We start from the raw sequence: 17,535 nt of genomic DNA on the forward strand, positions 1-17,535 counted from the left end.
ATCTTGTATTGAACACTGAATATTCCTTTAATGGTGACTGTAGCTGTCATTCTGTCTAACATCTCCTTTTGTGTTCCACAGAAGAAAGTCATACAGGTTTGGAACGACATGAGTTTGAGTAAATGATGACAGAATGATCATTTTTATGTGAACTATCCCTTTAAGTTAGTAGCATCACTATTGTTAGTTACTCCAGCACTGTTCCGGTTTAGACACACTGTAGAAACACTTGATCGATGTCCGATCCCTCACGCACCTGATCGCAGCTGTTTGATTCGCCCTTGACTGAGCGCCGGCTCGATGGGCAGGAAGTCTTTAAACCAGGAGATCTCTGGATCCGGGATTCCACTGGCCGCACACAGCATGGTCGCCGTTCGAGTTCTCTCCACCACCTTCAGCTGTGGACCCATGTCGATGCTCGGGAAACCAAGCGGCAACAAGTCCTCTGAAGAACAGGAGGAAAAGATCATGATAAAATACTTGAATATACAGAGTCAACTATCAGTAATCTATTGATTGTTTGACTTTTTATCATTTTATTTTTCAATGTTTTTAGAAATTACACACTTCACTTGTGATTAAGCTGTGTAAACCTCTTCACAAACCATTTTTAAATATATAAGCAGCTTCAGAGTGTAGTGATAGCGTTGTGTTATTCACAGTGCATTATGGGAGTGGGCGGAGCTGCAGACGTGATTCTCTGATTGGTGGATCTCACCTCAGGATCGTGGGTACTGTAGTTCTTTTCAAATGCCCACTGCTATCTTCAACAGAAGCATTTACCATCGATTAACAACTTCAGAGCTCACTGTAGGTCTGCCTTTAAACATTTATAAATTATCGTTAATAATCAGTTTATCTATGGAGAAACTAAATGGGATTTTAAACGAGGGGATTTTGTAAGACTACTGCTCAACTGAAACACTGACGACACGTGCTGGTGAAACTGAAGCGGAAAGCTGTTTCAGAGGTGGAGAAACGTTTACAATTTTGATAAAAGATTACAAAGAATAAAGTGCACTAGGGCTACATACATAACGAAATAAATAATTGAGATTATAATTACAGCTGGCACAATTAAGTAATCATAAACAGTGTCAATTACAGCAGTATATGTAGGTCTACTCATGTTTCCCCAAAATGTAAATTACCTTTTCTATGAAACGTGTGTTTTTGCAGCGGTTGAGCATTGTAACCAATCACAGACATATCCATTGCTTGCTGCTATATATAATTTATTCTAAATTTAAATAACAGCTTTTGTCATGCATTCGTTTATTCAGAAAGTATTCACACCCCTTCATTTTTTCACATTTTGTTATATTGCAGCCGTATGCTAAAATGCTTTAATTTTATTTTCACATTAATCTACACTGTATACCACATAATGACAAAGCAAAACCCAGATTTCTGATAACTTTGCACATTTAAAAAAAATAAAAACTGAAATATCACATTGACATAAGTATTCAGACTCTTAACTCAGCACTTAGTTGAAGCACCTTTGGCAGCGATTACAGCCTCAAGTCTTTTTGGGTATGACAAGCTTTGCACACCTGGATTTGGGGATTTTCTGCCACTCTTCTCTGAAGATCCTCTCAAGCTCTGTCAGGTTGGATGGGGACCGTCAGTGGACAGCCATTTTCTGGTCTCTCCAGAGATGTTCGATCGGGTTCAAGTCTGGGCTCCGGCTGGGCCACTCAAGGACATTCACAGAGTTGTCCCTAAGCCACTCTTGCATTGTCTTGGCTGTGTGCTTAGGGTCATTGTCCTGTTGGAAGGTGAATCTTCAGCCCAGTCTGAGGTCCTGAGAGTTCTGGACCAGGTTTTCCCTGCTGCTGAAAAACATCCCCACAGCATGATGCTACCACCACCATGCTTCACCGTTGGGATGGTATTGTGCAGGTGATGAGCGGTGCCTGGTTTCCTCCAGACATGACGCTTGGAATTGAGGCCAAACAGTTCAATCTTCATTTCATCAGACCAGAGAATCTTGTTTCTCACAGTCTGAGAGTCCTTTAGGTGCTTCTTTATGTGTGTTGCACTGAGGAGAGGCTTCTGTCTGGCCACTCTGCCATAAAGCCCAGATCGGTGGAGTGTTGCAGTGATGGTCGTCCTTCTGCAAGTTTCTCTCATCTCCACACATGATCTCTGGAGCTCAACCAGAGTGACCATCGGGTTCTTGGTCACCTCTCTTACCAAGGCCCTTCTCCCTCGATTGCTCAGTTTGGCCGGGCGGCCAGCTCTAGGAAGAGTCCTGGTTGTTCCAAACTTCTTCCATTTAAGAATTATGGAGGCCACTGTGCTCTTGGGATCCTTCAATGCCGCAGAAAAGTTTTTGTAGCTTTCCCCAGATCTGTGCCTCGACGCAATCCTGTCTCTGAGCTCTGCAGGTGTTCCTTTGACCTCATGGCTTGGTTTTTGCTCTGATATGCATTTTCAGCTATGATACCTTATATAGACAGGTGTGTGCCTTTTCTAAATCATGTCCGATCAATTGAATTTTCCACAGGTGGACTCCAATCAAAGTGTAGAAACATCTCAAAGATGATCCAGAGAAATGAGATGCACCTGAGCTCAATTTCAAGTGTCATAGCAAAGGGTCTGAATACTTATGTCAATGTGATATTTCAGTTGTTTCTTTTTAAGACATTTTTAAAGTTATCAAAAATCTGGTTTTTGCTTTGTCATTATGGGGTATGGAGTGTAGACTGATGTGAAAAATATAATAAAGCATTTTAGCATAAGACTGCAACATAACAAAATGTGAAAAAAATGAAGGGGTGTGAATACTTTATGAACGCACTTTAGGTCTTCTTTTACTGAGAAAACAGAGTTCAATTCTTTTACAAACAGTTCTCATTCTTGTTTTGGATTGGTAGTCAACATGAAAACTGCAGCTTGCATTTGATCCATACAAAATAAGTATTTAAATGTAAATTCTGTTAATAGAAATTAATTGCAATTATTATATCAAGGGAAATGATTGATAATTATGATTTTTGTCATAATCGTGCAGCCCTATCATGTACTATATTTTACTTTAATATAGTCCTGGAAGTGAGAAACAACATATAAACTTAAATATTTATTATATAATAGCAACATTCATTGAGTGCGATGACTAACACGTCTACATCGACACAAGCTCACCACAACATCCGTTGAGAAAAGTGTTCTCAAGAACGTTTGGAAGGCAGTTGATTAAAAACTATTTCTTGCATGGGTTCACATTAGCAGCCCACTTACAAGCGTGTTTAGATGAAATGATATTGACACAGCGGCTCACCCACCCACTTCCTGTGCTGAAATCTCTTTTAGTGGGTGGAAATCATTATCCTGTTATAAATAAGCAGTCGTCTCCTCCGAAACACACATCATCAGGGAAACGGAGGCAACAAACACGCCTGATGCTTGAATGTTGAAGTCGCACCGTGTGATTATGTACCTACATAATCAGTAAACACGCCTGCTTCACCTAACCATCAATTACACGTTACACAGCCCAGTGTGAGCAGGGGGTCATTAGCGCAGATAATTATTCCTTAAGTCTTAATTACAGAAGCGTTTACAGTAAACACAAGTGTGAAGGTCATCATTTGCTCATGTTTTTGGGGTAGCGTGCTGTGCTGAGTTTTGATATTTTAGCACCAGTTCTTCAATTAGCGTGCTGACAGTAGGGCTGGGTAAAAGAAAATCAATTCTCTGACTAATCGTGAAAATCACAAGATCTTTTACTCTGTGTCAGGGGTTCTCATTACTTCGATCACAATCGACCAAGACTCAGTTTATCAATTGATCTTGTTTGCAGGCCAAAAGAAAAAAGGAAGAATCTACACAAATAATGACAATATTAGAGATCACTTTTTATTTCCTCATTTCGGCTCCCGCGCTGTTAACTTAACTTTAAGGTTTCAGTCTGAAACTTCATGACATCCTCCACAGACGTGATCTGAACCTAGCAATGTGATTTTTTACATTTCATTTATTTATATACAAAGCTAATAAAAAAGTACCTACTTTGTATCTCTGGGTCAATTTGAACCCAGTTCATATAAAAACTCACAAGAAAGTTATAAAGTGGTAGAAAAGTTCAAAATGGTATCTGTAAGTACTCTAATACTCATAATTGCACGCACGCACACACGCACACGCACACAAACACTCGTGCACACACACCCGCGCACAAACACGCGCACACGCACAAACACTCGTGCACGCACAAACACACACACACGCACACAAACACGCACACGCACACAAACACTCGTGCACACACACCCGCACACAAACACGCACACGCACAAACACTCGTGCACGCACAAACACGCACACGCACACAAACACGCACACGCACACGCACAAACACACACAAACGCACGCACACAAACACTCGTGCACACACACAAACACACACTCACAAACACATACTCACAAACACACACATGCACACACAAACACATACATGCGCACACAAACGTGTGCACACAAACACACACACACTCACACACGTGCACACACACATATAAACACACATGCACACTCACACAAACACACACACACAGACAAATACAAACCAGATTTTTGTATTGATATATATATATATATATATATATATACACATACTGTATGTTCAAAAGTTATTTTACTGCTAATTCAGTGTTCATTAAAATGTTTGACATGTTCAAATGAGATAATAAACTAATAAACACCTGTTTGAAACATTTTTGAAATGCAAATTAAAGCAAATAGTTATACTGTATATACAGGTGCATCTCAATAAATTAGAATGTCGTGGAAAAGTTCATTTATTTCAGTAATTCAACTCAAATTGTGAAACTCGTGTATTAAATAAATTCAATGCACACAGACTGAAGTAGTTTAAGTCTTTGGTTCTTTTAATTGTGATGATTTTGGCGGGTGCAGTGACTTAGGGTTTCAAAAAACACAATGGACCAACACCAGCAGATGACATTGCACCCCAAATCATCACAGACTGTGGAAACTTAACACTGGACTTCAAGCAACTTGGGCTATGAGCTTCTCCACCCTTCCTCCAGACTCTAGGACCTTGGTTTCCAAATGAAATACAAAACTTGCTCTCATCTGAAAAGAGGACTTTGGACCACTGGGCAACAGTCCAGTTCTTCTTCTCCTTAGCCCAGGTAAGACGCCTCTGACGTTGTCTGTGGTTCAGGAGTGGCTTAACAAGAGGAATACGACAACTGTAGCCAAATTCCTTGACATGTCTGTGTGTGGTGGCTCTTGATGCCTTGACCCCAGCCTCAGTCCATTCCTTGTGAAGTTCACCCAAATTCTTGAATCGATTTTGCTGGACAATCATAAGGCTGCGGTTCTTTTGGTTGGTTGTGCATCTTTTTCTTCCACACTTTTTCCTTCCACTCAACTTTCTGTTAACATGCTTGGATACAGCACTCTGTGAACAGCCAGCTTCTTTGGCAATGAATGTTTGTGGCTTACCCTCCTTGTGAAGGGTGTCAATGATTGTCTTCTGGACAACTGTCAGATCAGCAGTCTTCCCCATGATTGTGTAGCCTAGTGAACCAAACTGAGAGACCATTTTGAAGGCTCAGGAAACCTTTGCAGGTGTTTTGAGTTGATTAGCTGATTGGCATGTCACCATATTCTAATTTTTTGAGATAGTGAATTGGTGGGTTTTGTTAAATGTGAGCCAAAATCATCACAATTAAAAGAACCAAAGACTTAAACTACTTCAGTCTGTGTGCACTGAATTTATTTAATACACGAGTTTCACAATTTGAGTTGAATTACTGAAATAAATGAACTTTTCCACGACATTCTAATTTATTGAGATGCACCTGTATATACACACACGCACACGCACACGCACACGCACACGCACACACACACACACACACAGAGTTGTGCTCAAAAGTTTGCATACCCTGGCAGAAATTGTGAAATTTTGGCATTGATTTTGAAAATATGACTGATCATGCATCTTTTATTTAAGGATAGTGATCATATGAAGCCATTTATTATCACATAGTTGTTTGGCTCCTTTTTAAATCATAATGATAACAGAAATCACCCAAATGGCCCTGATCAAAAGTTTACACACCCCTGAATGTTTGGCCTTGTTACAGACACACAAGGTGACACACACAGATTTAAATGGCAATTAAAGGTTAATTTCCCACACCTGTGGCTTTTTAAATTGCATTTAGTGTCTGTGTATAAATAGTCAATGAGTTTGTTAGCTCTCACGTGGATGCACTGAGCAGGCTAGATACTGAGCCATGGGGAGCAGAAAAGAACTGTCAAAAGACCTGCGTAACAAGGTAATGGAACTTTATAAAGATGGAAAAGGATATAAAAAGATATCCAAAGCCTTGAAAATGCCAGTCAGTACTGTTCAATCACTTATTAAGAAGTGGAAAATTCAGGGATCTCTTGATACCAAGCCAAGGTCAGGTAGACCAAGAAAGATTTCAGCCACAACTGCCAGAAGAATTGTTCAGGATACAAAGAAAAACCCACAGGTAACCTCAGGAGAAATACAGGCTGCTCTGGAAAAAGACGGTGTGGTTGTTTCATGGAGCACAATACGACGATACTTGAACAAAAATTAGCTGCATGGTTGAGTTGACAGAAAGAAGTCTTTACTGCGCCAATGCCACAAAAAAGCCCGGTTACAATATGCCCGACAACACCTTGACACGCCTCACAGCTTCTGGCACACTGTAATTTGGAGTGACGAGACCAAAATAGAGCTTTATGGTCACAACCATAAGCGCTATGTTTGGAGAGGGGTCAACAAGGCCTATAGTGAAAAGAATACCATCCCCACTGTGAAGCATGATGGTGGCTCACTGATGTTTTGGGGGGGGTGTGAGCTCTAAAGGCACGGGGAATCTTGTGAAAATTGATGGCAAGATGAATGCAGCATGTTATCAGAAAATACTGGCAGACAATTTGCATTCTTCTGCCCGAATGCTGCGCATGGGATGCTCATGGACTTTCCAGCACGACAATGACCCTAAGCACAAGGCCAAGTTGACCCTCCAGTGGTTACAGCAGAAAAAGGTGAAGGTTCTGGAGTGGCCATCACAGTCTCCTGACCTTAATATCATCAAGCCACTCTGGGGAGATCTCAAACGTGCGGTTCATGCAAGACGACCAAAGACTTTGCATGACCTGGAGGCATTTTGCCAAGACGAATGGGCAGCTATACCACCTGCAAGAATTTGGGGCCTCATAGACAACTATTACAAAAGACTGCACGCTGTCATTGATGCTAAAGGGGGCAATACACAGTATTAAGAACTAAGGGTATGCAGACTTTTGAACAGGGGTCATTTCATTTTTTTCTTTGTTGCCATGTTTTGTTTTATGATTGTGCCATTCTGTTATAACCTACAGTTGAATATGAATCCCATAAGAAATAAAAGAAATGTTTTTGCCTGCTCACTCATATTTTCTTTAAAAATGGTACATATATTATCAGTTCTCCAAGGGTATGCAAACTTTTGAGCACAACTGTATATTAGTCATTTGAATATGTTCCTCACTATTGATTTTTTTCTTGTGTTTGCTGCCATTGAGTGGACTGATCCAAGACTAAAACTAGAGAGACAGAGCAAACAGGCTTTGCTCACACTGCAGGAAATTTTTTAGACTGACAGAGCAAACTTCGGGTTATATGTGGACAGATCTGACTGTTTCTGTTTTGTGAGTTTCTGTGTCACTTTTGTGAGCTCGTACACATAAGTTGTTAAGTTGTCGAAGTAACAATGCAAACTTGAGTATGTTCACCATGAGTGAGATTTTAGCAATGGATGTTTTTCATGAGGGCAGTATCCAAATAATAACACATTGGTCACAGACAATGGCTTAAATATACGGGAGATGTGGCACATATATTTATTTTATCCCATAAGGGACGCCTATGGTCCTGTATTTTAACGGGTGGTGAAACATCCCGTACTGAAGCATAAAAGAGTGGGACAGAGAGACTCTTGAAGAGGACCCCCATCCTGTATTAAAATGTTCAAAATGCTCAAGCGTCCCATATTCGTGTGAGACATTCAATACCTTTTTGCATTGTTGTGTCTTGCAGCCGGTGTGTTACCGCACCTTAGCGCATCTCTTTGGATGAGTATAGCCAATGTCTGTATTATTTTAAACAAGGTTTGCGGTGCTTAGGCTGCCCTGTAACATATGTATATGACATATGGGTGTGTTCCATTCAGAAGTGATAATCCCTATTACCCTCATAGACTTCACCTTCCAATGTCGGGGTTATTAAACGGTCATTCTGAACTCACTTTTTAAGTCATTATTTATTGAAATATCTCTTGTAATGATCCTACAACGTGCCCATCATTATTGTTTTCACTTTGAAGAGCACCATGAAGACATCACTTATGCCATTTGGAATGCAGTATGTGTCTTTTCGTCGCAACATCTGACGAAACAACCAGTCGCGCACAACAAATGATGAAGAAACACATAAAAATCCGATCTGACCTTTCAGACTGAGACGCATTAAGAAAAATCAGTTTTTAATCAGATTCCAAACCACCTACGAATGTGGTTTGGATCAGGCATGTAAAAAGTCTTTATTAAAAGCTTTAGAAATTAAACATTAAAAATGGGTCAATTTGACCCAGCAGGTTTAAAGTAGGGACTTAGGGTTAAAGGGTTTCATTAAGACCATCCAAGGGTTAAAATACACTTCAAAATTCTGTCAAAATGCCCGTCTCAGTGAGGTTTTAAAGGAGTCATGAAATGCAAAATCTAATTTTCCATGATATTTAGACATATCAGAGGTAACTTTACCATAAAAACATACTGTAAATTTCAGAACTCAAAACCTCCTCCCCAGTCTAAAAAGAGCATTGATAGTTCCCACCCTCCTGAAATGTGTGTTTGTGACATCACGAGACATTGTATTTACACACCCCACAGCATGTGTCATCGCACCCTTGGCCCCGCCCACTGGCATTCAGTTCGTAAACAGAGAGGGAGAGAGACAGGCCTAGTGTGACCAACTATTCCTGAACACCAAAGGGGTTAGGGTTAGACCCATCTGGACTATTGTATTGTATTTTTTGCATATAACATGCATTACACAGACGTCTTTGACCATTGTCATGTTTATCACGCCACTTTTAAAAGACGCAGTGTCAGTTACAACTCAGAAAAGGAGACTCTGTTCGGCTTCATTCAGCTGCTCTTGAGTCTTGCTGTTCTTGCGCCCATCTGCACTATTAATAATTGTTGGTGTGTGTAAACGAGTACTAGCTGGACGTCTTTGACCATCTGGATGTGTCATGTTTCACCGTGCTATGGACTGTGTATGTGCGGCTAATATCAGCGTGGACTGCTTGTGAACCTGTCATAATACAATTCAAGCTTTGCAAAGGAACTGCTATTGAAGAATGGGACAGTTAAAAACACCTGGACTTGACCCCGAAACCGTGAGTAAACAGTTTCATTCATGAATATTTCAAATGCCATGATTGTTTGATAGTTTATAATGCTGATGTGCTTGAGTGAACTGTAATATATACGGATGCAATGTGTTGGGTGTGCGTTGTGTGTAAACCCTGCATTCTGTTATATTCTGTTGCACTCCGTCCAGCTGTTTTTGAACACAAGAACACTTCTCATGTAAACACCCCCTAAGAATCACCTAAGATTGGGGTCAGATGAACCCACTGATATATATAAAAATAACTGGATCGCTGATGCAACGGTAAACTGCCAGGCAGAGGTGGAGCCACCAGAAGTGTTCGAGTGGCCATCTTGGTATGCCCAAACTCTCAGAGCATCAATGACTGACAGGCGAAAAAGCCCTGATTCACCGTCTCAGATCTCCAGATACAACAGTTGCATTTCGCCCTCTAGTGACAATCCTGTTTAATGTTTAATTTACTCATTATGGATAATATTAGTTAAAAAGGGAGAAGATATACGCTGATTGCGATGTCAGAGCATCCACCTGCCCCGTTGTTCAGTCTATCAGTACAACACAACGATCACAAAAGGAAGCGGCTAAACTGTCCATAAGTTGTAATGCAAGTATGAAAAGATGTAATTTTTGCTTGTTTTGGGGTGACATGTCCGTTTGTCTCGGAGCGTAAATTTTTAATTCACCTAAAATGCCAGGAATTTGCCTGTTTTCATTTTGAAGTGCTCGACATGGATACATGTCATAAATTACGTGTTTGTTTGCCATTTAAATCGTGTATCTGTTTAATTTTAACCAACTTTGCATATCTCCCTCTCTGCACGTGTGATGGGAGAGAGAGAGAGCGCTCTTATTCAAGTGACCACGAGAAAAAGACACTTTTTGATGAAAACATAAAACAAGTAACTCTGAACAAACACTTCAATGTTCAAAATAAATGAGTCTGAAAATGTCTGCATCTTACCTCAGATTCAGTGAACTTGTTTATATTCAGCTGATCTTTTCACCGATGAAGTTTGTTAGAGGTGGATACTGTACTGGCTTTCAAGAAACAGGAAAAATCCAGACTTTAAATAAATAAATAATTACATGTGTAGGACGTTTGCATTATAGGGATGTACATGCAGATTTCTGATATAAAATCGCTGATTGAATGATTAATGTTTACTCACTGATGGGGGTCTGGGTATCTCAGTGAGTAAAGACACTGACTATCACTCCTGGAGTCGCAAGTTCAAATCCAGGGCGTGCTGAGTGATTCCAGCCAGGTCTCCTAAGCAACCAAATTGTCCCGGTTGCTAGGGAGGGTAGAGTCACATGGGGTAACCTCCTCGTGGTCGCTATAATGTGGATGCTGCGGAGAATAGCATGAAGCCTCCACACGCACTATGTCTCCGCGGTAACACGCTCAACAAGTCACGTGATAAGATGCGCGGATTGACGGTCTCAGAAGCGGAGGCAACTGAGATTCGTCCTCCGTCACCCGGATTGAGGCGAGTCACTATGCCACCACGAGGACTTAGAGCACATTGGGAATTGGGCATTCCACATTGGGGAGAAACATTTTTTATAAAAACAAATAAAAAAAAAACTGTCCTCTTTCCACCACTGTTTAAGGCTTTTGAAAACTAAAAACAAAGTAAAGTTCTGTCATAAAAGAGTCACTGTGCTACCACGAGGACCTAGAGCGCATTGGGAATTGGGCATTCCAAATTGGGAAGAAAAGGGGAGAAAAAAAAAAGTTTACTTGCTGAAATGAGATAATTTCCTAATAAGTCAATATGGACATTGGGCATAGCAATATGGCGGCACAGTGGCTTCACTGTTATGACGTCATGAGCAAACCAGTTCTATATATATCAGTGGATGAACCCAAAACCAGCCTAATAATACAGGACTTCATTAAGACCAGTTAGTTCAACTAACTAGTTCAATTCAACTTACTGACTAGTTGATTTTGAAAACAAGTACTTTTGCACATGCCAAGAATGAACCAGAAATATCTTGTTCATTAGAGTTACTGAGTTGCTGTGATCTTCTGCAGCTGTTGTACAGTATTTATTTAAGATGCATTTGTCTGGTCGCTGTACAGACTCATTCGATTCAGATTTATGTTACTGTTGAAGCACATGCTGATAGCAGATGATTCCAGCTGTTCCGGCACATTCACCGGGTCACATTAAAGAATCCGAGACTGTTCTGTGCACTAGTCTGAGAAAGGCTGCCAACCGTCCCGTATAATACAGAATTGCCATTTGTTGTTTAATACGGAATCGCCATTTGTCCTGCGTCTTACACCCAAACTATTTAACAAACTGAGAGAAATGGACCTGAAACACACACTTGAAAGACAACCTCTGGATTCATATCCCGAGGTTACCAGAACCAGCCAGATCCAGCTCTGTTCCTGCTTGGTGTTGGACTCCACAGCTACGTGTCTCTGAGTGATGACGACAAACTACAGCCGGTGTTAAACATCACTTCAGTCTACTGACTTCAGAGGATGAACTGATGCCAACTCCAACTGTAAGACATGGGATACTTCATATGCCACTGCCTGAATCTTGGACTTAGGATGGACCTCACCAAACCTCACCAAAATGACCTGCCGGTTGAACTGTGAGGCACCTCACTGATCTCTGCCTGCATCACCTCGGTCTATTGATGGACTACACTCTTGAAATGGAATACACAGACTATCAATTAATTGCCAACAAAAGCCTTCATCAGCCAACTAACAAAGGACAATTGCATCTATGTGAACTTCCGCAGTTAATCCAGGATGAACTTCAAAGACATTAGTCATTAATCTTACAGTTCATTCAAAATCTTTGTTTAAACACTGACCCTTAACACTTACTTAGTTTAATAATTTTAAACCATGACTTGCACTATACATAAGTAATTCTGGCATTATATTCATGATGTTAGTCAGAGGGGAACTGGCCCCCACAGTGAGTCTGGTTTCTCTCAAGGTTATTTTTCTCCATTAATCAACATCTTATGGAGTTTTGTGTTCCTTGTCACTCTAAGACTTCATAGATATTATGGTTTCATTTTCTGTTAATTCACGATTTTCTGTAAAGCTGCTTTGAAACGATGCGTGTTGTGAAAAGTGCAATACAAATAAAAATCAGCACCTTTAGCATTCGAGTGCATGATAATTGTTTCCCATCATTGGGATCCCAAAACACCAGACAGTGCACCTGTTCATAACACATGTGCATAACACTGTATTGCATTTGTCAGTGCTCGTTCTGGAAGAGAGACTCAAAGAAGTTGATAAAAGCTGCAGCACTTTTAGTATAAAAACATACAGTACAGTACAGGTTTAGTAAAAATGCTTAATTATTTCCCTTGTGATAAACACTATTTATTGCCAAAACAACACACTGTAATCCAAGGACAGATGCACTTTTTCATGTTAAGCATTTTTTCTCCCATAAAAATCCATTATAATGCATGGTCGCTTAAAGCAGTACTAACACTTGTATAAGACAGTAGCCCTGGAAGGCCAAATGTTTTTTTTAGAGATATAAACAATTTTTAACACATTATTCATATACTGTCTACGAACCAAATGAGTCCAATTTTAAACAGAAAGCCGGTTCATTGAGCTTGAAAAACGGAAAATGCTCACATCCTCTCAACAAGCAGCATGTCGCGTCAAAAGCAAATATATCCCTTTATAATCACGTTTTCATTTTAAGTGTTTTAGGGGCTGTTCCCACCGAACATGTTTTTGCGTCCGTCTATCCTGTAGTTAATAAGCATTTGCTCTCACCCAGCTGAAACAAATGTCTCGTATTTAGAGCTAGAATGTCCTGTATTTGTCTGGTAGTAAGTTGGCACCCTGGTCTGAGCTGAACCACAAGTCAGGGCACTCACCGGGCATCTATGTTCACTCATTCAAGTACAGCTCAGAGAATTCTCCAAAACTGTTGATTATGATCAAATAACATACAATACTGTATTTCAAATCAGCAATAAAATATGATGGCATCAAAAATTGTGCTTCTTTCCTTCTCTCATTCAACTGTATACAAGTGAGTGTCTCATCCTTGTAATGTCTTTAGTTACAGATGAGAGCAAATCAGACGTGGCCTGAACTCTCACAGATTCAATGACACATTATGTGTTCCCATGAGTCAAAACACATCTGCTACTGAAATGAAGAACAGAGTTATGAAACTGATAGTTACAGGCCTGGATGCTCATTAAATGGTTAAATGTGACATTTTTCAATGTTAACCTCTTGTGACCCCATGTCCTTCTCCGTGGACATTGTGTTTTGGTTTCGCTATATGTTATGCATAATTTAATTTAAAAGGATCTCAGTTCAGAAGACCCTGGGCAGTCAGTAAAGGGTTTGACGAAACGAGTCATGTGACAAAACAACATGGCGCCGATCTCAGCGGAGTTTGTCTTTGGGAGAAATGCCCACAAAACTACATCTGGTAAGAAACATCTGTGATGAGGAGGAGGGCGTGGCCAGGCTGTGATGGTGCACAGCCGGTGCTGAATCAGCTGATCAGCTGAGGCTCCAGTTTGAGAGAGACACATGCGGCTGCCCTTCCCAGACTTTCTAGGTTGCCTATTAAAGCCTGTAGACTGATTTTCATGCGAAGGGAGCAGGTCGCTTTTGCCGGGAAAATCCAAAGGATGTGACATTTATGCGCGCTCCCGAGAGCCTCAGTGCTTCTCTTCCGCTATTCAGCAGCCACAACAAACTGCAACACTAGATAATGTTATCTTAGAGATGGAATCCAGCAAACGTCTCAGCACAACACCGACTCCTACACAAACTCAAAAACATTTATCTTCTGAATCCCGTCTGGTTAAGCGGGAACGTGATCGTGGTCGAGCGAAATGCTAGAGTGAACATCGGCAGGACATTTGATTCCTGGAGGGACCTTCGTTTGGTTTTGGGGGTCAAAACCGACCCTGAACTGGTGTTCTTCTTATTGGACAGGTAAATTTACATAACTGCAAAGCATGTGAAATATAGTGCCATGAGGATTGATCTGTGTCATTTTAGCTAACTTGATCTTGCCTGCTAACGCTGACGATTTACAAGCTACCTTGCTTCGTAACTTTCAAATAATTTCAACGATCTTCTCTTTATACTAAAAGTCAGGTATACAGGATACATTTAAGCAAATACGCTGGTTTCTTGATCATAGTACAACATATGGAATACAAAACATACAATAGTGCAACATTAAACTGTCTGGTGTAGTTGGGTGGTATGTAGCTATATGTGTGTATCAGTATGTTATGTTAGCTGATAAGTAGTTTCAGTTTAGTCTCAAAGTTTGTAGTAAAACAATCATAACTGTGTAATTTTTATTATGTTACCTCATCTGTCAGCATGATGCCAGTGAATCACGTTCAGTCTCTTTGTACGTTACGTCATTGTTATGGCCGATGCTCGCTCGCATCCCTATGGAGTGTGTGCGTGAGCACGAGCAACAGGTAGCTGCTGCAGTTCACTTAACGGCCACAGGTGTCACTAATAACAAGGGTTTATGAATCTTACATACTATATACTGCACCTTTAAGTTTGGTATTTGTGTATTTTCAAAATACATAAAATACTTTGTTCCAATTAACCTCATTATTAGGCTGCTGATTTCCTGTATCAACTAGTTCAGGCATGCCCCCTAACCCCAACTTTTATGCACGTGAGCTGCAGATGTCAGAGAGAACGTCTCCATCTAGCACTGGGTGAGCACATTTTCTGCGTTCCAGCAAGGAAATATGGAGTTAAGGTGAGGATGTGATGGTCGAATCTACTTGTTGCAAAAAACATAATAATTGCTGGCAACTGTTATTTAATTTCCATTAAAATATTAAGGTAGCTATGATACTTCTCACCAGCCAATGCAATGCGTGTCAACAGTGAGGAAATCAAAACTAGTCAGCAGCCAGCTAGCGAGCTAGTCTAACTATCATTAGCAATGGGGCTGGGTATCTCAGCGAGTACTGACGCTGACTATCACCCCTGGAGTCATGAGTTTGAATCCAGGGTGTGCTGAGTGACTCCAGCCAGGTCTCCTAAGCAACCAAATTGGCCCGGTTGCTAAGGAGGGTAGAGTCACATGGGGTAACCTCCTCGTGGTCGTGATTAGTGGTTCTCGCTCTCAATGGGGCGTGTGGTAAGATGTGTGTGGATCGTGGAGAGTAGCATGAGCCTCCACATGCTGTGAGTCTCCGCGGTGTCATGCACAACGAGTCACGTGATAAGATGCACGGATTGACGGTCTCAGAAGTGGAGGCAACTGAGACTTGTCCTCCGCCACCCGGATTGAGGTAACCGCGCCACCATGAGGACCTACTCAGTAGTGGGAATTGGGCATTCCAAATTGGGGAGAAAAGGGGATAAAAAAAAAATACTATTGTTAGTGAGTTCACTAGCTAACATGCTAAAATGGAACATCATTCAGATTTGCCTTCAGTTAACATGAAGGAATAAAAGAGCACTGGCAAGGGTAAAATAGCGTTAGCACTAGCACTGGACATTAGCGCTAGCAAGTCAGTCTTGCTTGCTAATCGTTTGTAATGTTAAGGCGGCGTCTTACTATAGCTTATTTTTCCAATGATTTTCAGGTGTTAGCTTCATTAACATAATCACCGGCCAGGCAGAGGGAGACAGAGCGTGCATAAGCGTCTCTCAGCGGGAAGTGTTAATCACTCGACTGTCGGGACTCCCGGCTGAGTTAATGCCTTCAAAGACTGAAAAACACATCTGTTCTGTTTGAAAAAATCATTCTGTCACTGTGGCAGGGTCTTGTGCTCTCATCAAGTGATCAGTGAGCTGCTTCTTTTACTGAAGAATGGACAAGACGTCAAGCTGATGTGAATGTTTTCATCACACTCAGATTCTGTCACCAAGCTTTTTGCTTGCACTAAAATGACACAGTCTGTTTTCATTGGATGCATTTCTTTACTCACTGAAAGCTGCATGTGGACATGTGTTCTACGACAAGCCTCGATTGGATAAATAAACAATCACGTACTTTCACAAGAAAACAATTGTACTCCATCTTCATGATCACTTATTTTGTATTGCAGCAGAAAAGACACAGGGAGAGAGCAAGCGAGCTCCGTGACTGTGAGAACAGGTACTTTTCAATGCAGAGATAATACAAAAGCAACTAATGACAGATAAAAATAACCACAACTTAAATTTTCCAGTTTTGGTCTGTTTTAAAATATAACCTTGCGAAAGCTGACTGAACCTGCATTTGGATGAGAAGCTCACTGCTCTTGGAGTCAACAAGTCTGTTTGTGCGACATGTCTAATATATCATATCATGACAGACTACTAAATGAAAAACATTTTTGCTGCCCAGATCTTTGCACAACGTGACTATAAATGTGTAAAACCTTTTACATTTAATACTTGGGTCTAATATTATTTTATATAACGTAAACATAAGCTTATATATATAATACCTAATTTTGGTACTTCATTGAATGGCCAATTTTGCATGTACTGTATTTTCAAGATACAAAATACTGCATTTTATTTTGATAAATTTTTTCCGCACAGTATTTGGTATTAAATCAGTCTGCTCTTTCACTGTTATCTCTGCAATGACATTATAAGAATATGACTGACAATACATTTATTATGCAGATATTTGTTTCTCTAATGGAAAAGATCCATTTAAAGTAAATAAATGGTCTAACAGTAAAACAAACAGTAGAATCAGTGTGTGTTTGTCGAGTCCTGCCGGTTTAACTGTGTGTTTACACAGAGAAATGATGCCCGCTATAGACGCCAGTGCTCCCAGCCAACACTGACTGACACACACACTCACTGATTAAATCTGTATAATTATATTTTGTAGATGGAGGGCAAGCAGTATAACCGGCCGTCTGACCCGCTGCTGTGAGTCCTCATGGGAACTGTGTGTGAATGAGTCCGCTGGGATCAGAACCACACAGCTGCGGACCACAACACAATGCTCTGATGCTCTGTACCAGTCTGAATCACAGAATCAACATGAGCGGATAAAATCCTGTGACTGACACTGAGCCATAACCACACAAGATTATTCTCAACAACACAG

At 40.7% G+C, this 17,535-nt stretch overlaps 1 protein-coding gene across 1 annotated transcript in view; it reads right to left on the bottom strand.

The window, feature by feature from the left end:
* Nucleotides 1–17,535, bottom strand: part of ptprsb (protein tyrosine phosphatase receptor type Sb) — a 158,698-nt gene that overhangs the window by 82,285 nt on the left and 58,878 nt on the right. The window contains exon 7 of the mRNA XM_051698597.1: nt 257–445. Coding sequence (XP_051554557.1) covers nt 257–445 — 189 coding nt within the window. The remainder of the gene's footprint in view (nt 1–256; nt 446–17,535) is intronic.

Source organism: Myxocyprinus asiaticus, chromosome 5, assembly GCF_019703515.2.
Source record: "Myxocyprinus asiaticus isolate MX2 ecotype Aquarium Trade chromosome 5, UBuf_Myxa_2, whole genome shotgun sequence".
NCBI classification, from domain to species: Eukaryota; Metazoa; Chordata; class Actinopteri; order Cypriniformes; family Catostomidae; genus Myxocyprinus; species Myxocyprinus asiaticus.